Consider the following 27,632-nt stretch of genomic DNA (forward strand, 5'->3'; position numbering starts at 1 on the left):
GATGCTGAGTCCCCCGGGGTCAGCCCTGCTCTGGATCCTGTCTCTGGAATTGCTTGGATGGAAACCATCAGGCTCATTACAGCCCACACTGATGAGCACGGGGGAAAGGAAGTGGATTCCAGGGGTTTGTCTGGATGTGGAACAGCCTGTGTGGGTGTACAGAGGGATAAAATACAAGAAGTCTAACAAAAATCTGCAGTAAGATTTGGGAAGGTAACTTGGTGTGGGATGGAATTGTGCTGGATTTAGGCTGTCAGTACTGTCAGATATTTAATCAAGTGTGACAGGGAATGGGGAAGAACAAAAAAATGACTTTATGGGGATATTTCCTGGGGGTGCTGTGGCCAACCTGGGGTCTTGGGAGCAGAGGACACAGCCTGCCAGGTGCCTTCAATCTCAAGGAAGGATTTTTCTCATCCCACTCTTTCCAGTTGCGAGGTGCTGTGGGGCCAGATCCTGCTGAGAGTGGGAGCTGGCACTTGGCACGGTGGGTACGAGGGGCTCAGCGTTAAAGGCAGCACTTCTCCTTCAGAAAATAATTAGAATCATCCCTTTTAATACCCCTCTCTGGGTAATTCGTTTCCTGATGTAGATTTATCCACAGGGATCAGCAGCAGGAGAATTAACAGCGTGACCTCCTTCTGTGCGTTCCAGCACGCCGGTAAATCTCCGTTATTAACTTCCAAGGAGCTCTGCCCGCCCAGCCTGCTCTGCTCTCCAGGATGGAGGAAAACGTGTCACTGGGGCAGATTCTGTGACCTGAATCCTCTTGGCAGGGATGACTCTTTGCCTGCCTGGCCCTGGAATCCCTTGGGATCACAGGGATGGAGGAGTGTTCCTAGGAAACCCCCAGGATGTGCCAGGGGATGCCCTGAGGTGGGTCCGTGCTCCCAGCAGCAGGGCTGGTGCCAGGGGGAGGTTTCAGGAGAAAGTTTTGGGAGGAAGTTTTGGGAGAAGCCTTGTTTTCCCCTGCCTACAAGTGGAGCGTGTTCCCAGACTGCGTCCTGAACTTTGAACTGATTCGATTTCCAAGAGGGAAGGAAGGATGTCTAATTGTTTAATTTCCACAATTAGAAAAATATTTATCAATAATTAGGAGTGATGGCAGCAATTATACTGGGATTAAAGCCAGGCTACACTTCATCACCCGCCTTTCATTCAGGGACCTTATTTATTTCTTTCACCCCCCAAAAAATCCATGTACAGCTGCATTGCTGCCAATAATGAATCATTCTTGTTCACTGCCTGCACAGGACTCATTAATCCAATGATGCCAGTGGTTCTAGGAAGGCTGCTGGGCACATCGTGTGGTCACTGGGCTTGGGCAGGAGAAAATTTAATTTCAGTGGGTAGGAAAATGAAGCAGAGCTAAAAATCACAATAGCACTTCCTGTGCCTGTGGTTGAGAGCTCAGCGGTTCAGCCAGCCACACACTCCCCTCCAGACACCCTGGTGATTTCCCCTCTCATCACTTGTCCAGGGCAGGCATGGCTGAGTCCAGGGAGCATTTTCCACAGCTGTTCTTTTAGGATGAAGTTGTACCAATTAATAAAATTGTGTGACCCTCAAAGTTTTCACTCTCAGTGGGAAATGTTGTATTTCCAGGTATTTTTCCTGTCTTAGAAGACCCAGGACCATCAGCATCCATGGTTTGGGGCTCAGCTTCATCCTCCTGTGGAAGCACCGGGGATCTGTGTCTGTGGCACTTTCAGTGTCACCTGGGCACTCTTGGAACATCCTCAACTCTTGGTCAAGCTTTGTTTTCAAGCATCTTTCCACCAAAATGGCTCCTGGTTGTGTCCTTGGAGGAATTCCTGGGGGATGGATTATCCATGGCTGCACCACATCCATGCCAGGTGTGAGGAGTACCTGGGATGTGCCAATCCCAGGGCACCTGCTCTGCCTGCTTCCCACAGCCCCTCTCCTTATCACCTGTGAGCAGGGGCCATGAGTTGTGTCCTGGGCAGCTCTGTGGCTCCTTCAACTCCTCTTGGCTTAAATTTAGAGTAATTTGTGGGTTAATGAAGCTGCTGCAGGGAGTTACAAGAGAACTTTCCCACCGGAGCCAAAGTGTCACTGTCACCCGATGGATGAGTGCCATCACTGCCTGCAGCTCTGCAGTGAATGTTTGAACACGTGTTCCTTAAGTGTTCCTCAAGTGGGTTGTTCCAGGCAGCTCTGATGGGAAAACAATGGGTTACAGCTTCCAGCTGGCAGATTATTCCTGTTATTTTTGCCATTTGTGGATGTTTCAAAGCTCTCTTGTGCTGTCAGTACGTGCTGAGATCCAGGAGGTCTGTGTGAAGAAGAGGACAGGAAGTTTGAAGTTCTAAATTTATTTTTTGTGAGGACTCCTCAGTGCTCTCAAGGTGTTGTGATGGTCCTTGGCACAGAGAGAGGTTGGAGCTGTGGGACCAGGGCAGGTTAAAGTGGGGGTTCAAAGGGCTGAGCCTCACAAGGGTGATGGAGTTGCCCCACCTCACCAAGAGCATCAGGCACTGCCCAGTTTTCTGTGATTTCTCCTGTAAAGCCAGAGCCAAGAAGAAGAAGAAGAGGATTTGAGGAGGGTTTAAAGCAGTGAGGAAAGATCTTGCAGAGCTGTTGCAGCTGTGGGAGGTAGAGAGGGATGGGAACAGTTGAGGTGAGAGCTGCTCACAGGGATTTGTACATCCCAAGGTGTGAGAGGGAAGAGAGAGGTGTGAGGGATGGTGTCAGCCACGAAAGGCTCAGCTGCTGCCCCAGGCACCCAGCTCCAGCTGGATGCACAGGACTTTCACACAGGAAAGGTCAGAGAGAAGCCACTTCCTGTCAGGTTTTTATGAGCCTCCACAGGATTGCTGACATAAACTCCTTTGCAATGTGATACTTAAATATTTGAGCTATTTTTCTGCTTTTAGAATCATGGAATTCCATGATGGTTTGGGTGTCAAGGGATATTAAAACTCATCAGCTGCACTCCCTGTCAGGGCAGGGACACTTCCACTATCCAAGGTTGCTGCAAGCTCTGCCCAGCCTGGCCTTGGACACTTCCAGGGATCCAGGGGCAGCCACAGCTCCTCTGGGCACCCCCACAGGGAAGGACTTCCTCTGTGTATCCAACTTAAATTTTCCCACTCAGTTTGAGGTCCACTGAAGAAGTGAAGGTGCTGTAAGAGCTTTCAGGAGGGAGTACAGTTCATTTGTGACTCTCCATGGCACTTAGTAGGTACTTACAGCTTTTTTCCCCTCATAATTGATGCATGTGGCATTTCCTCCTGCTGAAATAGGCCAAGAGAAGCAGGCAGCACCGCTGAGCCCGGCTGCTTCATCTGTCTCAGCCTGAGCTGTGCACAGTGTCCAGTTGGCAGCCAGGATAATCAGCCCAAGGGCAGTGGAAATGCTCATTACAGCACACTTTATTCCTTAGTATTTAATAAGTAATGACTCTGAAAAGCTCGGAGCGGGGTCTGTGCCTGTGCTGTCTCCTGCTGTGTTCCTGTCACTATGGATAAGTTAAACTGGGTTGAATCAGGTCGATTTTTGGATGAATACCCACCAAGGAATTTCAAAATGTTGTAAGAAGTTAGGGTGGTTAAGTGGGAGATGCTTCTTTTGCTTGACTTAGTTTTGCTTTGTGAAAAAAGGAGGAAAGCTGGGCACTGCTTTCAAGAAACTGAGTTCTCTGATGTCCCTCAATAAAGTGAGTCTGGAAGGTAGGAACTCCCACAGGGAGCAGCTTAGAAAGAAGCTCTGAAAGCCAATGTTCCAGGAGCTGAGGCTCAGCTGGGGCTGGGGAACAGTTGGAGTTCCACATGAAGTTCTTGACAGTGCTCAAATAATCTTTACTCACCCTGTGATGTGAGCAGGGTGATGGATCACTGCAGATCCAGCAGCTAACCTTCCAAAGCAGCTTGGGGTGAGGTTTCTCTGGGAAGAAAACGTTCCCATTAGCTCAGTGCTTTGGCAATTTGTATCATCCGGTGAACTGGTCAGGAATTCCCAGCTGGTGTAAGAGGATTGGCTGTTCCTGCAGCACCTGGGGCCAGCCAGGCCCTGCTCGAGGCTTTGGTGTAGCAGGAGGAGGTGGAAGAGGCTCTGCAGAGTCTCTGCTTCCCTCTGGAATATTCCATCTTTATTCTGGGGACAAGGAGAGAACCATAACCTAGGTTCTTACTCCTCCTGAATGCTGGGCTGTGTAACCTGTTACTCACCCTCTCTTTTGTCTTAGAGATCTGATTTTCCTTTCTCCTCATGTCCAGGCTGGAACATTTCAGAAACAGTGAAAGAAATGAAGAAATGTGGGGAAAAAAAAAAAAAAAAAAGAAGGGGGAACATAATGCTTTTAAATCTCAAAGATCAAATACTTCTGTTAATATCTGCTAGAAATTCCTCACAGAGATTTTGGCATATGCCAGTCTGGCACATAACTCCACCACAGCCACCTGCCATCCTGCCTGGAATTGTTTGCAGCTCCTTTGTGTTCTCTGAGCAGCACAAAGCTGTGGCGTGTCTGGTGTCACCACCAAGTAACAGACTCTGCACTAAGCCACGTGACAAACTTCCTTTTTTTCCCATTTAATTAGTTTTCCTTGCATGAACACTGTGTTTTAGGCAGTGCTTTTTCCAGTCTAAGGGGTCCCTGAACACCGGAAAACCTAGGGGTGTATGAATGAGGATGTTTTGTTCCAAAGAGAACAGAGGATTCCAGGATTGGCAGCTAAAATGAAAAGAGCACCACAACACCAAGAATTCTTTCACAGCTGCTCTTTGGCTTTCCAGTCTCTGCCAGTTTAATGACAGGATTTTGCTCCATACATTCTGGCTTCAGGCCTGGCACAGGTCCTACACGTCACCTCATTGTTGGGACTGTAAGTTCCAGGACCACAAACCACTGTGAAGAGAACAGAGTTGGGGTTCCAGCCACTTTCCCCCCATCTCAGGAGGGGCATCAGACATCCCTGTGAGCCTTCCCAGTGCCCTGTGGGAGCTCCTACCCTTCCAGAGCTCCCTGAGCCTCTGGCTAAATCCCCTGCCCCCTGCCCCAACTCTACATCCTGCAGCAGGTGCTGCAAAAGAACTTGAAAAACCAGCAGAGAATTTTCTAGCAGGACTTCCATGAGGGGAATTGTTTCTTATGGGCTCTGGATCCTGAGGATTGTCACTCACCAGTGACACCTGGAAGGAAAGAAACCCACTGCACTACTTCTACTTTGATTGGAAATGCAACCACACCTGTGAATGCACTGACACGCTCCACTGGCTCATTTCCTATCATTACTTTATAACTATAATGTGAATATCCTCCCAAAGGATGAACAGAAATATCCCTGCTTTTGACCCCAATATTTCCCTAATCCTCCCCAGAGCTCTGTGCCCAGCTCTAATCAGCTATATTTAAATCAATGAGCTATATTTCAAAGGATGTATTTTATATTTACCACAGCAGCTGGCACAGTTCTGGTGGGTGTGGTGGTTTCTCCCAAAACCTGGCCGACAGCTGTCGATGGGAGTCATGGAGAAGCTGTTGTCCACGTACTGGATTGTAGGAACAGCCTGAAACTCATACTTCAAAACCTGCCTCAGCTGATGGAAAAACTTCCCAATTCGCTCTGCTGCCTACAATTCAGAAGTATTGGGAGAATAAAAGCATAGTCAGTTGATTTTTGTTGATTTGAAAACATCAGGAAATATTTTCTGGTCCTGATTTCCACATCCTGACTTGTCACCATAACTGGGAGTGTTCCTTGGTTTCAAGGGGCCTGGATTCAGACCTAGGATGTGAGCTGATCCCAGGATTTAATATTTAGAAGGCAGAGAGAACAGATTTTAGAAATTTGCTACAGTAGACTTACTTTAAGTTGCATTCCATTGACCAAATCATAAATCAAAAATTTCATTTACAGGACTGGAAGCTCAATATAAATAATGTTTATCCTTCTTTATTATTAGAAGCAAATACAAAGCAAGTAATGAGCCTGACGTTTTAACTGGTTTTTTTAAAGCTATTTGTATCAATTTGACTTCTAAACCCATTTCTCTTCCTGAATGGAATTATTTTAAATCCATGAATCATCACTTACAATATTAATCCCACAAAATCTGGCTAAAGATGGATTACTAGCAGTCATATCTGCAGGAGCTAAGGCAGAGGTGGGTGTTAAAGAGGCAGAGAAGACACGAGGGGACTGACACAGAACCTGTCGGACTCTCCTGTTTGTCACATCTTCACAGTCGTAAGGAAACTCCTGGCAAACTTCTTCCCATCCTGGTGCAAATGGATTGACTGTGGGTGGAGGAAAAAAGATCCATAAAAAGGGGAAAAATTATAGATTAGGTCCTTGTGGTTTCTATCCAGTTCCTTCCTCTGTTTGGTAGGAGTCAGAGGTCAGTCAGGATAAAATTGGGGGGAAATATCCTGAGCTGAGAGAATGGAATGAATGTCTCACAGAGCAACATCGGTGTCCTAAAAGGGCTGAAGTTTCATGTAAAATTAAAAATCTTTGGGTCATGAAAGTTTCTTGACTTTACTTAGGGAAAAAGAACCACAAAACTGTTCCATAACCTGTTGGATGGCCCCTCTTGGTGTGTGGTGAGAACAGATACAGGTGTGAATGTGGTCAGAGAATGAAAGGATAATTTCCTTCTCTCAGTGATAATCCATCTCTAACTCAAGGCAGCAGCAGCTGATTTCACTTGTTTGTGAGGTGAAACCACCTCAGTATTGCCATGAGGGAGCTGTGAGGCTCTTGCTTTAGCTCTGTGTTTAGTTTCTTTAGTTTCCTAGAATCAAGCAAAAAATTCAAGGCTGGGCTGGATGGGACTTTCCAGTTGGTCCAGTGGAAGGTGTCCCTGCCTATGGCAGGGGGGAATTGAATGAGCTTTAAGGTCCCTTCCTACCCAAATCATTCTGTGATTCTAAAACCAGAGTGGTCCCAGACTTACTAAAAATCAAATCCTGAAAACCTAAATATGACAGTGACATTAGGGCATATTATGGGCTGTCTCCTTTCAACAATCCTCTCTAACCTTGGTAATCACAGCTCTCGCTAGGATTGTAAAAAGTTGAACGCTAAATTTAACATAAAAACTGCGTTTTAGCTCCATCTGTGGGCAACAACAAAAAATACAGGGACTCCAAAAAAAAAAAAAAAAAAAAAAAAAAAAAAAATCAAACCCGGAACAACTTTCAGAGGTACTCTTGACTCTGCTGTTTTTCAGACATTGTTTGTAGCACTCACAAGTTGCTCATAACAAAAACCAATCCCTCCCAAACAAGCACTGAAATCGGTTACCTAGAAAATGAACAAACAGCTCATACTGGAGGCCATCCTTTGGTGTCCTGATGGAGTGGCACTTGTAGGATGAGCCTGTGATGTGGCAGGTCAGGTGGGAGATGCTGCTGTTGAGGATTTTCTTTAATATCTTGATGAACAAGTCGTTGTTTCTCAGCCTGCAACCCATTGTGCTGAAGCGAACAGACACCTGATAGGCATGGTCAGCTTCCCTGTAGGCTGGGAGGAAATGGCTTGGATGTGAATCTGGGGTGTAATCACAGATTGAATCTTAGAGGATCAGGTTTTGTATCTGAAATATGGGCTTTTATTCAAAAGTAAAGAAATAAATAAAGCACTGTCATTAGTTGTGTCATAACGTGTTTGTCCTTGACAGAGCTGACTCAATAGTAAGAGATATTTTAGTTTGAAGTTTACAGGAATTTATGTGCTTAATGGAGACTGTTCCCAAATGACAAAAAACAAAAAAGGAGGTAAATAGGAAAATGGCACAGAACCAGCATGTCTGCAAAGCTGTGTGTCTGAAACAGATTGGTGCCAATTCTATGCAATTATGGTGTAGGAGGAATTTTGTTATTGTTTTCAAAGTTAGTGTTTCTCAAGCATTTTTTTGGTTGTTATGTTGTGGGTGGGAAGTGATGTTGGTGAAGAGTGGTTACAAGAGGTGGAAGGGGCTGGAGTGCAGACCTCAGGTAACTCTGGAATTCTTGCAGTTAATTCTATACCTAAGGGCAGAGATTATTTTATTGCTATATATCCTTGGGAACATAAATATTAAACTTTTTCCAAAACCATGAAAAGGTGCATGTCTGCCTATTAGTAAAAAATTTATTTTCTATTCCGGGATAAAATTTTAATTATTTTGGTGGTTTTTTTTTTAATCAAGCCTCACAAACCCACCAATGTCCTTACTCCTAGCTTAGCAATCTTACCATAAACCATGAATTTATAGGCCTCAACCATTTCTATTTCTTCCTGTGTTGTGGTTTCGATGACTTTGTGGGAGAGAGTGCAAGTGTAGGCACCAGACATTGGCACCATGAACCCCATCACCATCAGCTTCCCTGTCTCTGTCAGATTCACATAGCTTTGCCCTAAAATAGAAATATTGCATTACCAGAAATGTCCACTTTTTGATGCATTTAGAATATTTGAAGAAGAAATCTTGCTCCTGTGCATAATGATGCTGAAATGATTTAAATGATCATTTAGCCTGAAATTATCTAAAGTTTATGACTTTTAGGATTTACTACAAATTTCCTTTTTAGCAAAAGTATTTGTAACTTTTAGAGGGAGAAGGGAAATGGAGTTTAATGTCAGAATTTGTGGAAATATTTGGCAAAGGGCTAAGAAACCACTGGGGGGTGTGAATAGAAAGAAGAAAAATATGTGATATTTTTAGTTTGAACTAACCTTGTAAAACTCTTCCATCTGGACCAGTCCACAAATAGTTGGGATCTATTATTCTTTCCTGAGAAAGAGCCAAATCCATACAGACCAGGAATGGGCTGTTTGTGAACACCTTAACATACACATTCACTGCAACACAGAATGAGGTAAGTGATGGAAAATGCTGACAAAGAATGAAATCACAAAAAAAAAAAAAACCAAAAAAACAACAAACCCCAATTGAAAATTGTGTTTGAAGTGTATTTTTCAGTTTTGGACTTGCAAAGTGTAATATTAAAGATTAATCTCCATTTGTTCTTAATTAATATCCTGGAACTGTCCACAGTGTGGCTGGTGCTGACTGTTAGAGGGAGACACTTGTGTCCCACACACAAACTGTGGTACAGGCATAAAAAAAGCACCAGATTTTCAGTGAAACCCTCATTTAGATGTTAAATTTTCATCAGTGCTTCCAGCAGCACAATGGGACAAAATATATTTCCATCTCCAGCCCCCTTTCTCCTGTTCCTGTGCATATGATGTTCCATGTGTACTGGTGCTACATAATGATTCCTGGGCTTAAAAGTACAAATTCTAGTGAAAATTAAATCTAGATTTAATTCTAGAAAATTAAATCTAGATAGGAAAAAATGACATGTTTACCTTCATGCCTGATGTCACCATAAACTTCATTCTTTCCAATTAAATCAATAGATTGCTCTTCCTTCTGTTCTGCTCTCACTGCAGGGAAAGGTAATGGAAATATCAGAGATCAATCTAAATGTGTGATTGTTAATCCTTTATTTCACCCTGGCTTTTGTCTCATTTTGTTTCATTTGCCTTACTTCTCCTTTTTTCCCTATGCTTTTTTCTTAGAACAAGCAGGAGCCCTTGTTTTTGACCAGTCACTTTTGAATTGTTTTAGTGTCCATGTTGTAAACCTGCCTGGATGTATCAGGTTCCAGATCAGATGAACCTTCCTCTTGGCAAAAAGCCACTAAAATAGTTATAAAATCAGGTTCTGTAGTATGACCCTGAGCAGACACAGGGCAGGGATCTCTCAGCCCTTTCCCTTCTGGAAAACAGCAGGCTGATGTCGGGCATGAAGGTTTCTGTGACAATAATCCCCAGAAGAGGCAGAAATTATTGGAAATAGGGGCTTTTTTTCAGGCCATGGGCACACTGGGGTGGTCCTGCCTGACTATTGTGTCCCAGGGTTGTCCTGGGGGACAGTGGGGTGTCACTGGAACCTATGGCAATCCCTCTTAAGGGGCTTCATCTCCCACTCTGAGGGAAGGTTTTTTTGGGACATTTGTGCCTCTGAGGGAAGGTTTTTTGGGGACATTTGTCCCTCACAGTGAAGATGTCCCACCAATGGGGTATCAATGAAGCCCACCTTTCCCCTCTTGAGGGGCTTCATCTCCCACTCTGAGGGAAGGTTTTTTGGGGACATTTGTCCCTCAGAGGGAATGTTTTTTGCGGACATTTGTCCCTCTGAGGGAAGGTTTTTGGGGACATTTTTTCCCCACAGTGGAGCAGTACCCACCAATGGGGTATCAATGAAGCCCATCTGTCCCCTCTTGAGGGGCTTCATCTCCCACCCTGAGGGAAGGTTTTTTGGGGACATTTGTCCCTCACAGTGGAGATGTCCCACCAATGGGGTATCAATGGAGCCCACCTGTCTGCTTTTGAGAGGCTGCATCTCCCACTCTGAGAGAAGCTTTTCTGGGGACATTTGTCCTTCAGAGTGGAGATGTCCCACCGATGGGGTATCACTGGAGCTCACTCTGTCCCCTCTTGAGGGGCCTCAATCTGCCCCTCTGAGGGAATATTCTATGGGGACCCCCCCAGCTCAGCTGACCCCCTCTAGCACCCCTTGAGCGCACCGCCCTCACACCAACACACCCCCACAGCTGCTTTCCCACCCCTGGTCCCTCTCACCCCATCCTGCCGCCACCACCACGGCCGCCACGCCGAGGAGAACGCCCGGGGGGCAGCGGGGCCGCCCGCCGCCCCCCGCCATCCTCCCGCCGCCCCTCACAACGGCCGCGGCGGGCGCGAGGGGGCGCTAACGGACCCCCCCCGCCGCCCCCCCCCGCCGCCTCCATGCCCGCGCGCGCTCGGCGCTTCCCGCCCTTTTTCCTCCCCTCAGGGCTGAGGGCGGGAAGGGTGAGGTGTCCCCGCCGGGGTCCCTCGCTCCTTCTCCGTTCCCTCGCCCACGCCCCGTGCTTTTTGTACGGTTTTAAAAACATCCTCACCCAGCGCTTCACTGAGATTTTTCAAGAGTATTTAGTTTTGGGGAGGTTTTTTTTAATGTTTTCTCGCTTTCGGGCCCCTGAGGCGCTTGGCAGCGAAGGACGGCCCCGGCCAACCCCTCCCGCGTCCGTTGTCACCCTTCAGCCCCACATCGCTCCTCCACAGTGCGCAGTGAGCTGTGTTTTTGACTCTAAAGTGGTTTTTTTCCGGCTGTGGGACAAGGAGAGGGAAGTACAGGGGGACAAGGGGGGGAAAAGGCTCCATCATGGCTTGGTCTGTCAGTGCTCAACCTGCCCTGGGCTGTGGAAGGTGTTCCTGTCCATGGAGGGGGAGAGGGGGGAACTGGATGGGCTTTAAGGTCCCTTTCAATCAAAACCATTCTGTTTCTGTCACTTGCCGTGAGAAAGACTGAAAGTAAGAGCTGGGCACATCCTGTGGCTTTTCCTCCTGAGGGGCTGTGAGTACTGGGTGTTCTCCAGCTGCAGGTTTCTGTAGAAAGTCATTACAGGACACATATTTTTCCACTTAAAAGCAAAAAACCCCATCCCTTTCAGCGTCTAAAAGGGCCCCAAGAGAGCTGGAAAAGGATTTTGGACAAGGGTCTGAAGTGATAGGACAAGGGTAACGGCTTCAACTAAAATGGGGAGATTCAAATTGGATATTGGAAAGAAAATCTGATCTGTGAGGGTGGTGAGACCCTGCAATGGATTTAAGAGGGAAGCTGTCCCTGGAAATGTCCAAGGCCAGGTTGGACAGGGCTTGGAGAAACCTGGGATAGTGGGAGGTATCCCTGCCATGGCAGAGGTGGAGCTGGGTGCTTTTTAAATTTTAAAATCCCTTCCAACCCAAACTCCTTTAGGATTCCATGATTCTGCCGCTTGCGACTGAAAGTTAGCGCCGGGGGAATAGCGCTGGTTGAAAAATGAACCCAAATGCCACAGTATCACTGCAAGTGCCTTTCAAGTCAGTTACATGTTTTGGAAAACTTGCTATGTCTTTGAAACTTTTAAACATGTAACTATTTTGTTTCTAGAGCGGGTGATACAAAAGCACTGCAGAATCCGCTGACAGGGCACGGAGGGTCCTCGTGTTTGACTGCCCTGCACACTCCGAGACACTCAAGACCAGAACGGTGGCCAAGCCCTCTGGAAATTAGCAAAATAGTATTTATTCTACCTACCTAGGTCATATTTATCACTCCAGACCATGCTAGTGTCCAAAAATGATGTCACAGTATTTGCATAACAAATATGGAACAACCAACATGGGAATAAGAGTTATTTTTGCAGAGAGCTGTGAAAGTTTTAATGCTTCTATGTAAAAACAGCATTTAAGTTATGAGTTTCCTTTAATAAATAAAAGAAAAAAAAATTGGTAAAAATGCAAAAATAAAAGTGTGAAAAAGGAGGTATCAAGTTATTGATGGAAAATAGTTCCACTCAACCTTTCTCCTTCCTTAGACCAACACATTGACTCAAGTGGTCAGTTAAAGTCTAAGAACTGTGTCAGGGTTTTTCATTTTTAATGGCCTTGAGCTGCTGAGCAGGTCAGAACCGGGACCACCTCAGACAATCCCACGTTCCCATGTGCTGAATGTTTTCAGTTTTACTCAAAGTGAACATTTCATGCTGACACTGTGCAGGCAAAATGATTCAGTTTGTAACGTGTCTGCTATAAACGTGTCATATTTCAGCCCGAGCAGCCTCAGCTCCTAAGGATGTTTATAGCTCCTTTCAGGTCCTGCACAGCCCATCAGTCCTCAGGTTGCTAATTATTATGAAATAGTAGCTCTACTATAAAGCTTTGGCTGCAGTTTTGGTTCTTTATAAACTCATAGTCAGTGTCTTTAGCCAAATGACCCATTTATTTTCAATGCTATAATATTTCTAACTCCCAGACTGGTAAATTTTCATTATAGATTTGTAAGCTTTAGAGGGGGAGAAGGGGAATGGGTTGTTTTTAAGAACAGGAAGTGTTGCAGGGAGGATTTAATAGGACAAAATGTGAATTCAGGTATTTATATTTGTGTTTTAAACCTGGATTACTGGGTTTGGGGTTATATTTGGTTTTGGTTTTTTGTTTTGTTTTGGTGGGTTTTTTTTTTTGTTAATAGAGTATCAGTAGGAAATGATTGAAAAGGCCAAAAGTCTGCAGTTGTAAACTTGATCATGGAGTGAGTAGACATTAAAAAGCTGAATATTTTATCCTAGGAAATATGTAGAGAGATTTCCAGGAGTGCAGAGTCGGGTAAAGGACCTGTTGCAGGGCTCTGGAGAGCCTGCAGAGCACAATTTCTGTTTCTGATCTTTCAGGTGAGTGATCCAAAGGTGGGATCACACTAAGGAGGGTCACAATTCCCACAAGGCTGTTTTTATTGGCTGGGAAAACCAGGCTTGTTTGATTGGTGCACTTAAAATAAAAATAGAGTGAAGATACAATTGTTTCTCTGAGGGCAAACATGAGGGAAAGTAGGGATTTAAATCAGAGAACAAATCTGGCAGTAAGGGAAAATGGCCGTGGATAATCCTGGGATGGAAACCAGAGGTTTCTGAACAGCAATCCCAGGTCTTCCTTAAAATTTGTAGAACCAGGAAACCTGCCTAATTAATAAATTATTCTGGAAAGAGGTTACAGAGATTAAGAATAGCCAAGAATTGCTTGATTATCCCACTTTTTTTTTTTTTAACATTTTATTTCTAGAATCTTTTTCCAAGCAATGGAAAAGCAGCAGTGTAAGAAGCAGCCGTTGGCACCACACAGGAAGTGAGTAGGAGAATCATGTTTCCATGTTGTTATCCTGCTCCTGATCTATGATAATTTGTGCTTGCTGCCTTTGGGTTTAGATCCAAGTGATGAGCTCAGATCCCGATTTCACTTCTCACTTCATTAACTGCTTTGGGGCCTGGAGTGACCTCTGAATGTCACCTGCTGCTACCCTCTGCCTCAGCAGGGATCCTCAAAGCCCTGTTCAAGCCCAGTGTGGAATCAGCCCCTTTTTGGAGTCTGTACGAGAGGACTTTGAAATTCATATTTGTTTCATTTTATTGAAGAACTTTCTCCTTTGATTTCCTGCTAAATAGAAAACCATCTCAACCTAAGTTCTCTTCACTGTTATCTCAACCATAACTTTAACACACAGTGCGGGGTGTGCCCATTCTGGGGACGAAATCGGCTGGGGGCTCCCCCGATCTCCAGCCCCCCCTTGCCCTTCCCGAGGGCCGGGACTCCCCTGCAAGCGGCACCGAGGCAGCCGAGACCGGAGCCGGCACCGGGACCGGGTCCGCTCCTCTCCCCGCCACCCGGCGCCGCTCTCCGCCCGCCGAGCGCCCCGCCGGATGTCACGGAGACGGGAGGGAGGCGAGGCCGGTGCGCTCCGCCGGCAGTCCCGAGCCCGGGCGGGCAGGTGGAGCTGGGAGCGGCGAACGGAGCATGGAAGGTGAGAAACGACCCCGCTCTTCCCCCGGACCCTCTGTCCCGCCGGGGCTCGCAGCGGCTCCATCGCCCGAGGGCTTTCAGCCGCTTCTTCAGCGCTTGCTGCAAACAATTCGCAGGTTCTGGAAAAGAAATCGAGTCGCGTGTAGCAATTAAACGGGAAACGAACGGGGCTTTTTGCCCCCTCTCTGTTTAATTTCGGAGATATCACAAAGTGCGTGATAAAGCCAGGGTTTAGAGCGTGCTTTATCTGCTGTTCATATTCTGGGGTTTAACGAATTCAAGGATGTCTTCTTTCTTCTCACCTGTAAAACATGCCCATAATATTCAGAGTCAGTCAAAACTGATCTGAGAGTTAATATTGGGTTCTGGAATAATTACCTGTCATAGAAAAGCAGTATTTCTGGTGTTTTTAACAATTCTGGCAAAGAAGTTTTGCAAAGCATCACTTGGTTTCTTGTTTCAAAGGTGGAGATTCTTATTTCAGTGCTTTAAGGGCTCCAGTTTAGATTCTGCCCTGTCTCAATGACTTGAGGCTTTTGGTTATTTTAAGTTAGCTGCAGATGCCTATTTAAAAATGCATTTTCCTTTGCTGAAGGCTTTTAAACTATTTTCCTGTAAATAATCACTCATTGAATCTGACTGAATCGAGAATGTTGCTGTTGGAGAGAAGTAACTGATGATTTGAAAGGATGGGTTTGGGGGCACTTTGCCACCTAAAAATGCAGCTTCATTTTCTTGATCGAGTTGGGATCGCTGTCTTTTTGGGAGGGAAAGTTTGTGAGGCACGTTGGAATAGTCTGCAGTTAGAAAAGAACAGGGTTTCACTCTAACTGAGGTTATCTAAGAAATCCTTTCTTTGGTGTTCTTACTTCTTGTGCTCTCAAAGTGAACATGGAAATGATCCTTCAGGTTTTGGATCTGTACTTGAGGATGATGAGGATCCATTAACGTGCCTGAGGGTGCTGCATTGGGGATGAAGTTAGTGTTGCAAGGTGTTATCCTTGGATACAGTAACTTCCAGGAGTGTTTCCCTGGGTCTTGGACAAATCTCCGTGCCCTGAGGACAGAGGGATAACGCGGCTGACTCGGATTTTCCACACCCGGTGTGTGGAGGTTTGGTAGGGTCACAGAGCAGCAGACAGGCCCTGGCAAGGGTGGGTGTTTGAACCAAAATTTGTCATTAACTTGATTGTATTTCTCCATGAGTGGTTTGGTTTTGTGACTGCCAAAAGAACTGTCCAGCTGGAGCTCTCAGCTCCAGGCTCTGGGCTTGGATCAACAGGTTGGATCTTGATGATCCCAGTGGATCTCTTCCAACTCAGGATTTTCTGTGAATCAGGATATCCTATATTGAATCACTGAATTATTCTGCTGGGTTTCGAAGGTCGTATGCACCAATATGAGAAAAATATCCTTAATTACACACTGCTGATCAGTGTATAATATCAGTGCTGATCAGGGTTTCTTCCCAAACGACATGTGCACTTAAAATACCCGTGACATTTCACATGCTGCAGGATGCTTAAGAGCAGCAAAATATCAGAGACCTCATAAAGAGTTTGCTTGGCCCAGGTGCCTTCTTCAGAAAGCCATGGAGGCTGTGGATGATGAAGAAGTATATTCAGTGCAGACATCAGCTAAAATTTCTCTGCTTCATAGCCCAGTGTGGATTGAAGGTGAAAAACTTGTTGGAGTGGAAGAGGTTGAGTGGTGTACATACTGACTTCAGACAAGGAAACTGTTTCTGCTCTGTCTACTGTGATGGAAGGACTAAGAGCAGATGGGACTTTCAAAGGTGTCTCCTTCCCTGTGCTGTTGAGCTGAAAAGTGCAGCCAGCAGGAAAAAGGCAGCATTCTGGTTTCATTTTGGGGACAAACAGGTGAAATTTTAATAATCCAAAATATACCTCCCAGTCTGTATTAAGGACAGAAAGGAAATAGGGTCATCAGTGATTTAAAAAATATCCATTTTAGGGGGGTTAAATTTCTGCTTGGCTCTTCTGGTCAAATACCAGGATAAAGTATGAATAGTGTTGCATACTAAAATACCACAGCATTTTTTTTAGCAAGTTATTTGAATATTTTGGCTCCCTTTGCCTATCGGTGTAGAACACAGGATGGCCAAGGATTGCTTTCGAAAGCACACGAATTTTACTTCTGCTTTGTCAATGCACATTGTGCCTCAGCTGCAGCACACAGAGAGCAGAGTCCTCTTCCCATGCACCCCAGCCACTGGAGCTCTTTGAAGCTTGGGAAGACAAACGTGTTCTGTAAGTGATTTCCTGCTTTGTGTTTTTCTGAACAGAAAAATTTGGTAGAAAAAGAACTTTATTAGTATAGAACCAAGGGTGGAATCTACTCACATGTTGTCCTGTCACCATGAAGGATATGGCTTAGGATAGGAAAGAGACCTGAGGTTGAATATGAAGAGACCACTAAGGCTCTAAGAAGCTGCTGGAGATTGGTGCTGTAAGGAAACCAGGTGCTGGTGAGGGGAGGGCAGAGGCTTGAAAGTGAGCCAAAGACCAGGATGTTTCTCAAGCAAGAAGAGAAACATTCTATGGTGTGTCATTGTTCTTATCTCTTCTGAAGGGTTATCCTGCCCAGCAGCCATCATGGGCATGAAACTGTTGTGTTCAACAAAATATGAATCAATATTTTGTGTTCAACAAAATATGAATCAATTCACAGACTCCATCTCAGCAGGGAGGACATGAGGGTTTGAGGAGGCTGAGCAGGTCCTGCTTGGCTCTCATGGGGTTCAGGCAATGCTGTTCTTCAGAAAGTTGTCCTGCAGCTACCAGGTAAAGCTGAAGAATCCAATGGTTTCTAAAAATATAGAGTTACCCAGGAATATATGTAGAATTATTGGAATTCAAGCAGTCATGTTGAGGTTCTTGTTTTTTCTTCCATGACCTCCTTGGAGCTCAGGGAAATGCAGAATTGCTGCCAAGGTTTCAACAGCACCTTGGGGCTTCAGCGTGGGTTTTGACCCCCATATCCCAGCTGGAGCAACTGTGCAGGGATTCTGAATGCAATTATAACCAAAATCACCTTGCAGAATAAGGGAGATTTCATTCTCTTATGTGCAGAATTACAAGGGTTTGTGTAATTTAAGTGTCTGTATTCATGGAATCACAGTTTGGGGATGGAAGGACATTATTAAAGCTCATCCAGTTCCACCCCTGCAATGGGCAGGGGCACCTTCCACTATCCCAGGCTGCTCCAAGCCTCACCCAGCCTGGCCTTGAACACTTCCAGGGATGGGGCAGCCACAGCTTCTCTGGGCAACTTATTGCAATGTAAAGTTAAAATCAATATTAGAAAAAATTTTGTTCATTTTCCCAGAAATTACTGATGTTTTCTCATTGTTATTTGCTGTATAAATTAGTCCATTTGCTTCTTTGTACCTCAATTTTCCTGGCATAATAGAATGAAAATGAGAAATTAAGGGATATAACCATACAGTTCTTTCAAAATATCGATTCAATAAATATCTGAACTTTCTGTCATTTAATTCTGTGACTATCTTTATGATGCAAGGCCTCTATTTTGTTGCACACATTATCCACCCCTCTATTCATGCAGTTTTTTTGGAGTACCTCTTCTGATACCATGCTGCCTCGCTGGAGAGTTACCAGAGCTTTATATTTTAACGTTGCAGAGACCACAAAAAAGTTCCATATGCAGAGGAGGTAAAGACAGATAATTATGGGGTAAATGTCACCCGTGGTTAACACCTCATGCCCACTGCCTGGGTGTTTCTGTTATGTAACTGCCAGGAAGAAATTTTCCTGGTCCAGAAACTATTATTTTTTAGGTTCAAAGCTGATAAAAGATGTTATGGCATGTAAAAAATATAAAGAGGGGGGAAAAAGCTACAGGAAAGAAAGGAGGAAGGAAACAGGTAACTGTGTCTGTGTTAAGAATTCAGCCTCCTAAGAATGAAATCTCAAGGCAGGGAGGTCTGGAGTACAGAAATAATGGGACAGCTCAGGTCTGTGCCTCCAATTCAACTCAAGAGCTGAACATTGGGCACTGGGCAATGGGAACCTGCAGCTTGTGCTGGCTTCAGAGATCTGCTGGGAAACCAGGCTGCACGGGGATTCATTTGTCTGAAAAATGTTTAAAATTCCTAGCATTTGATCCCTTTTGGAATTTCTCAGTGGGAATTAGACTTGCATTCCCATGAAAACCAAGCAGATCTTGTGAAGATAATGGGGGTTTCCCTTTGTGTTGGAAAAAGAATGTAAAAATATCTTTGTGCTTTAGAGGAATGAACTTGTTACAGAGTTACTAGGGCTGCACTGTGCTCACAGGGTACTCGATGAGTAAATCAAAAGCTTAAGGTGCTCTGTTCTATAATTTTTCAAGTTAGAAAATCATACTTAATCCCTTTTCTGGGCACAGGCCAGTGCTCAGGATATAAAGAAGTGAAGCATGATACTAATTTGGTTTTTATTTCTTTGAAACGTTTTCTTTTTCAATTTTACTTTCAGCCAAGAAAACGGGAATTTATAAGATTGTAACAACTGTGTTGTGAACTGTTTTAAATATTAGACAGCTCAGGCTGCTTTTCTGTCTTTTGCAGATTCACAGCCCAGGATGGACCTCAGTAACCCTCAGGAACAGCCCGTAGCTGCAGGTACTGTGCTGTTCAGTTGTGTTCTTCCACCCTCTCTTGACAATTTTATATTTAAATGGAGAAAAATACATGAATTGCAGCTGCTTTAGGGTCCCAGGGCACTGTATAACAGTCAAAAGTACAAAGAGGGGCATTAAAGACAAAAAAAAAGTAAATTTTAGAGATGAAATAAAACCGTGGAAGTTCAATATAATACTGGAAAATTATAGTGAAGTGGGAAAAAAAGGACTGTATAGGAGGAAAGGAAATATTTTCAGGAGAAAGCTGGAAGTTTTGATTAGGGAAGCAAGAATAATACAATTCTCTTGGTTGACTGCATTTCTAAAAATATGAAAACAAACCTCCTGAGTGAGTTTGACAAGTGTTTCACTTTCTTGTTAATCAAAAAGTCGAGCCTCTTTTCAGCTCCAATGTCATATTTAGCTTGAGAAGGATCAGAGGTGTTACCATCCAGCTGTCAGTAGGTTAAAGAATTTACCAGCAATTTCACAGTGTTACTGTAAATTTTTAAAATTCCCATAATGTTTGAAAAATAATACTGTCTGTTTTTTAATGAAATATTGATTTGAAATTTACAGAAATACACATAATATGGAGCTAGTTTGCACTGTGAGGTTAATGAAAGAGGCTTTATTTGAAACACTTTACATGAATAAATTTCACTACAGTTAAAAATGTGTCTTTATTTCCAAGCAGAGAGGCTGGGATCTCTGGGATGCTGGTCTGCATGATAATGCTGATATTTAAAAATACACACGTGGAATAAGCAGAGAAGTGCAAGTGGGTTCAAAGAGGCCTTGATTACATCTGCTTGAGCAGTTTTCTGGCCTAAGGCCAGAATGATTAAAATTTTCCCCAAAAGAACCAAGTGGAGCTGTGATTCCTTTGCCTTGCTCCAAGGAGCTCCATCCCTGCTCACAGCACTTGTCAGAGCACCTATGACAGAGTTAGATATTCTGGATGTTATTCCTGCTGCCATTTAGAATAAACTCCAGGATATTTGGATCTGAGCAAAAGCTGAGAATTTGTTTCAGGTGTGTGTGAGAGTTTTTGGAGGATTTTGGGAAGGGAAATCATTCCCCAAAGTGCAACCAGTGCAACTGTAGAAATAACATTGTGGGTATTGTCAGCAGGGCTGGGAGTGTGCAGGTGCTTTCTTTGTGGGAATCACCTGGAAATATTCTTGGACAATAAATAGTTAATTTTTTCTTGCTTTTTTTTTTTTTTCCAGAGGAACAAGAGGATTTGACAGACTGTAATCTGAACAAATCCCAGGAAATGGAAAGCATGGATAATGTGGAAGATATGAAGGAACACAATCAGTCTAATGAAGAAGCAGGAGGTAAAGTAGAGTTGGAATTCTGAAAAATAATCATTGTATTTTGTCTTTTTATTCATCTGATTATGCTATGAGAGCATGCCTTTAAAAGGAATAGCAATACAATTCATTTGGAGCATTTCAACACATTCTAAAGAGGAGCAACACTTTTCCATCAGGGAACCTTACGTGCATTTTAGCAAGGTCAGTTTTACAGGATCTGTGAAATATGGATGGGAAGATAAAAGAGCAAGTGCATCTGGTGAGCCTCTAATGTGTGTGCTAACAAATTCCTAACAGCAGTTTGCATAGGCAAATCCTGTGTTAGGACTGTAATTTTTATTTATGCTAAGTACTTTCATACCTAAAAAATAACTTGATAATTTATTCCTTTTTTTTTTTTTTTGAAAGAAAGAACAAGTTATCTCAAATTCACAGGACCACTCAGACCTGTAAAATTTAAAACTGTAGCAGCAATGTTGTATTTTAAACTGGGGGTGAAAGGGAGGTTGGTCAGTTTTCCATGTTTATTGATGAAGAAAATACCCTTCCTACAGGCCTGAGAGAAAACATAGGGATTAATTAAAATAGTAAACTAATATGTACTGTCTATAAAAACCAGCAGGCCCTCTTCATTTATAGACAGAAGATAACAGCAGCATCTCCTGAAACTTGGCAATTGTACAGAGCTCAGGGTTTCCATGTATCCATGACACATATGTTGAATTTCTTCTGTGCTGTAGAATCTCCTAAGCTGAAATCTCAGCATGAACAAACAGTTCCTGCCCATGATCTGAGAGTGCTCATCTGTGCCAGGGGCCTCAGCCACAAGCAGTGAGGAGCGTGCCTGGTGCAGGATGTGGGGCACGTGTCCTGGGCACAGCACACATGGTGTCACCGGTGTCACAGGGCCTTTCTGTGACACAAGTCCATGGCAGTGAAGCAGGACCAAGGGAAATTACGGCTGTGGCTTTGGGTAGGAGTTTGAGGTAGAGTTTGTATCACATGAATCAAGTAAATCACTAAAGAATTGTGTGTTTTGGCTGTGTAAGTAGCTTTGGTTGTTCCCTCTAATGTTAATGTGATTATTTTGCAAAGGTTAGACTTTTGCATTATTGAAGACCAATTGTTTTTATTGGTTAACAAATTGCAAGCAAACATAAAACACTCAAGGGAGTGGTGAGAGGAATCTCACTCAAGGATCTACAGTGCCAGTATCTGGAACTGCTGGTGGCTGGCATTTTATGGACAGACATCACACAGGTTTTCTGACCAAATTTGGGGGTCTGGATTAGGATGAAAAGCCCCATGTCCCCAGAGCAGCTGCTGCTTAGCAGGACTCTACAGTTGAGATTAGCTCATTATATATATCTGCAATGTAGAGCCTGCCTTGGGCAGGTGAGTTCTGCTCTGCTTACCCTAAATGCAGAAGTTTAACAGAATAGACAGAATATGGAAGACTTGAGCATTTCCTACAACCAAGGCAGCTGATCTCTCAGATCCCACAGGACATAAAATATTCACAGCCATGCCCCAGCTGTTTGTCCACCCCTTGCATGAATTCCACTCTCACTGGCTCACTTGTCCCTGTGCTTTCCCAGTGTCCCAGCCCTTCACTCCTCCTGCTCACTGAGCTGTGGGTGCAGGAAGCCAGGACAGGGTTTCTTTCTCAAATGCCCCAGTATTGACCACCTGACAGGAGGTGCTGTAGCTTCTTCCCACCTTCCCTTTCCAGGAGCCATGTCCATACTATTCATATGCAGTATCCAGGCATGAATTTGTTTTTGTTGTCTTTTCCTGTTCTCTGGCTGCCCTGTGCCTGCAGTGCCATTTCTCACCCTCTTTTCCATACATTTGAGTCAGGGACAACTTGGACACGTGAGAGACTGCATCAGTACAGCTCTTACCATTCATTTTTTATATTGCTGCTGATCTCTTTAAGTCTCTTTGCCATTTGTTCTGGAATGCAAACACTGAAAATTTACATCTCAAAGACAATGCTATAAATATCAATAAAACATCATTTCCCTCCAGCAGGCTCCCTTACCATTAGAGCTCATTCATTATAAAGTGAGTATGAACCTTCACTGCCACAGTGCCCCATTGCTTGCTGCTCACTGTAGGAATAAATCCACGACTGCAAGGAGAAAGCTGCTTCAAATGCACAAAAAAGGCATCTCCAGCATCTCCATGTGAAATGGCACAAAATAAAATATACATAGTGTTTGCTTCAGTGCTTCACACACTGTTCTCTGCAGTCATTCTGATACCGGAAGCACAATAAATCTTAAATATTTAAGCATGCTGTGCTAGTACTCCAGGCCCTGCAACCATCAGTAGGTGCACTTAAATTTCCTCCCAACAACACCAGCTCAGTTGCTGTTGGAGACTGAAATTCACAGATAATCTCAGCTTTCATGTCATGCCCTCTATAAAATAGCAGCAGCTCTGTTAGTCCCTGTGCAGTCCTCGTGGGTCACTAACTACTGTCTGACTTCTATAAATGAAACCACATTTTGACAGTGCTGTCCTGGTGGGAGGATTATCTTTTGGGGATCACTAACCCTGGTAAAATGAATATATAATATACTCCAGGATCACAGAATAGAAATATCATCAGTATTGGTGATGGCTTTTGGGAAAAGGATTATGTCCTGCCTACACCTGAAAAACCTATTGGTTAATAAAACCCAAAAAGCTCCGTTTCTTTATTTGGCACATTGATACGATCACTAATCCCCTCATTTTATATCAAATTTCAACAGAAATAATGAAAAAATATTTATGTGGTTCTCATAAATGTTAATCATGTTTGTGAGTGAGCAATTCCACTCCAGCACCTTCCCAATTCATGGCTGATGACAGCCTGCAATAGAAACCTCTCCTTTTTCTCTCCTGAACCCCCACACCATCCGTGCCCCCGGGGTTTGTTCCATCTGCTGAAGGCCATCATGGGAACACGAGGCCACTGACTCATGGAGAGAGATCAGGCCTTTGATAACCTGCTTTCCACTGCCTTAGTATGTCTGTAACATGTTTTTCTCCAGCACAATTATGGCTGGTTTTTCCATGTCTTGTCAGCCATCCATAGTGAGTAGGAATCTCCCAGTTTCTTGGACTGTGTTTTTTTGTGATTCTTGCATTATTCATGGGTGACACTGTGAGTGTGTTGTGGGGAATTATTCTGAGGCTTTGAGCAGAAGCAGGACCTGTTTAAGTCTGGATGTTGTCTGATTTTGTTTGGTGGAGCCTTTTATGCTAAAAGCGATGCTGGGATCCTTTTAAAATCTTACAGACAGTTGATAAAAGCACTAAATTAATGTATAGGGCTGAAACACCATCGCTGGAGCTCATTTGGTATGAAAAAAATCCACTTTTCCAGCAAACAGTTTTGTATTTGTACTTCTCTGAGCCTGTGCAAACACACCAGCTTCTGGTGTTTTTAATGTGTGTCCTGACACAGGTGAGATGCCATTCCATGGAAACAACTCAACTTGTCCTACTCCACCCCCCTGTTAAACAGGCTTCCATGATGATCACTGCTAACTATCGGGCAAACAATTAGGCAGCAGGCTATAGTAAAATGGTAATTAAAAGCTTGATGGGGAAGAAGGGAAAAAAAAGAAACAAAACCCCCTTTTCTTGCCTCAAGGGACTGGAAGCTGCACGCTGTGGTGCACATGGTGTATGCTTGCCTGCAACCATAAAAATACACCGTTCCCATGGTGCTTCCTGTGTCTAGTCTGAAAAGAGACAAGCAATGAGAGGGGGGGGGAAGCTCTTGATTTCCCCTGTTTCTTTATGTGCCCCCAACAGTGTTACCTTCGGTGGCTAAAGTTGACACATCTTTAATTTAAAAATTAAATTAAAAAAAGCCACGTTCCTTCCTCTGGGAGTCGCAGTCAAGCACGAATGTTTAATTATGTCTTAATTCTCTCAGCTGTTGAGGCAGACAACTTTTGGGGTGTTATGAATGTCAGCGAGCTTTCATGGTTGTGAGCTAAAAAGAGATAAAAGCCGCATTTGTGGTTTATGGATGTTAATTGCTGCTGCACTGAGGTGTGTGAGGGGGGCGGTTGAAAGGCTGGAGGGAGGCAGGAGAGGTGACAGAGCCTCACTGGGGCGCTCAGCGAGGTTCCAGCGGTGCTGCAAGAACACGCACTTATCTGCCTGGAAAGGAAGTGCCGTTTTTTATCAGAATATTTCATCTCCCAAGCCCAGCTCGAGCCCCGGCGCTCATGGGACTTGGGGTTATCTCACAACATCAGCAGAAGTTCACTGCAAGGGGATTTCTGTAGTGTTAAACCCAACAAGGAGCCTGTGCTGAACGGGTCAGGCTTCTCTGGGGGCTCTACTGGGACTGAAAGCCGCGTTTTCCTTATCAACAAACGATCCTCTTGACTTTGTTTGAACTCTTCAGACTGTGCCGTCAGCAGCAGGAATGCTGCCAGGCACGCTCGGTGACATCAACGGGGAGGTGGTGTCACCCAGCCTGTAAATGATTGACATCAGCTGGACTATCCTGAGCACTCAGCACTGACACACACACTCGGATACTCTGATTGCCTGCAGATAATCAGAAAGTGCAGCTATTTCTCATTCTAATTAACCCATTATAGTGATTAGAAAATAGAATTTACTTTTGAGATATCCTGACTCCCAGTGGAAGCTTTGAGACAGAACAAGGGCTGGAAAGAGAATGGAGGCACAATTATTCAATAGATGATGGGTTTCATTCCATAACTTTTTAAACTCCATTTTGTTTTTCACTTGTTCTACAATGTGTAATTTGGATCCATACAAAATAATTCCCTGAAATCACAGGTGAGAGAAATATTTATTCCTTTGGCATTGAAATAAAATCTAGTCCAAGACTGATGAGTTGTGATCCCTCCCCACTGCCCCCAGCAGAAGATGCAGAAAATGAGTCTGGGAACTCAAATCACATGTTATTGTAGGAAATAACCTATTTTTGGAAATACAGATTAGTGAAAAGGAAATCAGTTAATGGGGATGAGTCACATTTTGCCCCCCAACCAGGCTGTTCATTTGGCACAAAGTGGGAGTTGAAGAGACAGGTTCACTGTTTGTGCTACTGGAAAAGTTTCGAGAGAGGGAAACAGATCCACAAGAGTCAAAACTTTGCTAAAATACACAGATAGTTCCCTGAGCATTGGAATTGGTGATTCTTTTAACTGAACTGTGCAGAGTTTGCAGCGAGTGCTCGGTGCCTGTTTCACCTGGGGATTTGCCGTGTCCTCAGCGCCGTCTCCTACCACGCTGCATTCTCTCCACTTCTTGTTCCGGCTTTGTTTCCTTCTGCTCTGCGGGAGTTTTGGGGATTCATCAGTTCGGAGCTCGGCTGGTTGTACTCCCGAGGAGCAGCGTGTGGCTGCGCTCACCTGCCGTGCGTGCAGCCGCGCTCCTCTCCTGCTCTCCTGGTGCAGGAGCTCCACCTCCAGGAGCGCCTCCGGGAGCTGCAGGTGCTCCCGACTCTCGGGGTCTCTGCTGCTCACAGTGACCCCGAGAAACTTAAAAAGTCTCTTTTCCCAGCCCAGCGCTCGAAGAAGGAGTGAGAGCTCTTCATTTCTCTGTCTCAAGGTTGTTTATTGTATCTTATCTATAAAATTCTTTCTCCTGTCCAGCTGAGTTCGGCTCAGGAAGTCGGTCAGAGGCACTCTGCCTACCCCGGGGCAGTGTTATCTTTTTATACTAAAAACTACGTGTGCAATATTTACAATTACTTTCCAATACCCATCACCTGTGTTAGACACTGAACTTCTACTCTAAACCAATCCAAAAGTGCCACCATCACAGCAGAAGATGGAGGCCAAGAAGAAGAAAGAGAAAGGCTGGACATGCCCAGATTCCTCCATCTTGCTCCCTGAACCCCCATTCTAAAAACCCCCAAAATCGATTTTTCATCCCGTGATAAATCCACTATCATTCTACTTAAACTGTCATGGCTTGCAGATCTTCATATAAGGTTGGTCATTTGCTCCATGGGTCATAATCAAAACCCCAGGTCTCTGTGCCAGGGTCTCTGAACCCCCTGGCAGGGCTCTTGGCTGTCCAGCACAGCCAGAGGGATGTCCTGAGTTCCGACACCCAACGGGTGCTTTGAGCAATCCTGCTCTTCCAGGGAGGGCTGGATTTGTTGTGCAGACTCCCAGGAATGTTTAGGATGGGAAAGAGCAGTAAGAGCTTACAGCTGTAAGAGCTGTAAGATCAGTGTTAGTAAGGGAACACAAAGAGGATGCACTCGTTTCTCTACAAGGCAGTGCTAAAAGTAAACTACAAATATTTGATTCAAGAACCTCAAATAGAACACAACACAGGTGTAATCTAAAATTCAAGTCAAGATTATTTGATACTGGAATATTTTATAGTTCAATCAAATCAGTTCAAGGTGTTCAAGACCATCTGAATCAAGCTCCTGCCTTCAGCCTATATGTGTTAAAATTCCTCAGGTATTTATCACAGATTTCCCTGTTCTTCACATTATTTTATCTTATTTTCTCTCCATATTTAATTTCTCTTACAAGAATATATTGCATTGTCAGGAAGGCTCCTGGGAGATGAATTTACAAAGATTAAATGAAATGATACACCGAATTTCTCAGGTTTGAAGTTCATTTGAAGCACAGTTGACCAGAGCCGACCGTGCCTGAGTGGTCACATTAGTGATTGGTCCCTTGATATAGGTAATGCCAGTGATTATCTGAATTTAACATGTGGCCTTTCTCAGTCTGACTGTTGGGTCCAGATGTTCTCTGATTAACTGTCTCATTGAAGTCTGATTTAACGGTTGTGATTGTATCTGCCTTGCTGGACTTCAGGAATTGTCATTTTAGAAATGTTTTCTCTGGGTGATGGTATCTTAACGGCAAAGGAAAGGAAGAGCTTGTGCAGTTTCATCTTTTTCTGTGTTTTTTTTGTTTTTTGTAAGAGGGAGACTTAAAAGATATTCAAATCTGAAAGGATAACGTTAACAGGTGTCAAAATTAAAATAAATTTCATCTGGGACTGGTGGTGGAAAACCTGGGCCTTGCAGGCCTGAGGGTGTGGGATGGCATTCCCTCTGTGCTCCCCTCCAGCACTGGGGGTGTAGAAAGTTGAGTAAAAATGACAAATTATTGCCACTTTTAAAAATCAAACAACCAAAATAAAATCCCATGGTAGTTTCAGCACACACTAGCTATAATTTTCCAGCCCCTAGTCCAATTTGTCCCAGGGAAGGTCATTCTGCTTCCCAAATTCCGTTTGTAGTTCCAGGTAAGAGCATTTAAATGCAGTTAAATGAAGTTAAATTCCATTT

The 27,632-nt window shown here is 44.2% G+C and overlaps 2 protein-coding genes across 4 annotated transcripts in view; one reads left to right on the plus strand and one right to left on the minus strand.

Annotated features, from left to right (window-relative positions):
* Window positions 1–2,270: 2,270 nt before the first annotated feature.
* Window positions 2,271–10,713, minus strand: ZPBP2 (zona pellucida binding protein 2). The gene is made up of 8 exons (XM_071450663.1): window positions 10,602–10,713; window positions 9,324–9,401; window positions 8,685–8,810; window positions 8,204–8,365; window positions 7,272–7,490; window positions 6,177–6,262; window positions 5,418–5,595; window positions 2,271–2,296 (listed from the first exon to the last, which is right to left on the minus strand). The coding sequence occupies exons 1-8, from the start codon at window positions 10,681–10,683 to the stop codon at window positions 2,271–2,273; spliced, it is 957 nt and encodes a 318-aa protein (XP_071306764.1). The 5' UTR covers window positions 10,684–10,713.
* Window positions 10,714–14,259: 3,546 nt separating this feature from the next.
* The window catches only part of IKZF3 (IKAROS family zinc finger 3), a 36,096-nt gene continuing 22,723 nt past the window's right edge, over window positions 14,260–27,632 (plus strand). For all 3 annotated transcript variants that reach the window (XM_071450821.1, XM_071450822.1, XM_071450823.1), the window contains exons 1-3: window positions 14,260–14,352; window positions 18,943–18,996; window positions 20,228–20,338. In XM_071450821.1, coding sequence (XP_071306922.1) covers window positions 14,346–14,352; window positions 18,943–18,996; window positions 20,228–20,338 — 172 coding nt within the window. In that variant the 5' untranslated portion in view covers window positions 14,260–14,345. The remainder of the gene's footprint in view (window positions 14,353–18,942; window positions 18,997–20,227; window positions 20,339–27,632) is intronic.

This window comes from Agelaius tricolor, unplaced genomic scaffold (assembly GCF_023055355.1).
Source record: "Agelaius tricolor isolate 1412-34295 unplaced genomic scaffold, bAgeTri1.0.p SCAF_31, whole genome shotgun sequence".
NCBI classification, from domain to species: Eukaryota; Metazoa; Chordata; class Aves; order Passeriformes; family Icteridae; genus Agelaius; species Agelaius tricolor.

Bases quoted from the DNA above. Each gene is read 5' to 3' on its own strand.
- ZPBP2 (XM_071450663.1), bottom strand. From the start codon at position 10,683: ATGGCGGGGGGCGGCGGGCGGCCCCGCTGCCCCCCGGGCGTTCTCCTC. The intron at 8,366-8,684 runs GTTAGTTCAAAC...TTTCTATTTTAG, and splicing joins AGATGGAAGAGTTTTACAAG to GGCAAAGCTATGTGAATCTG. The intron at 5,596-6,176 runs GTTCTGTGTCAG...TCTGAATTGTAG, and splicing joins CAAACAGGAGAGTCCGACAG to GCAGCAGAGCGAATTGGGAA.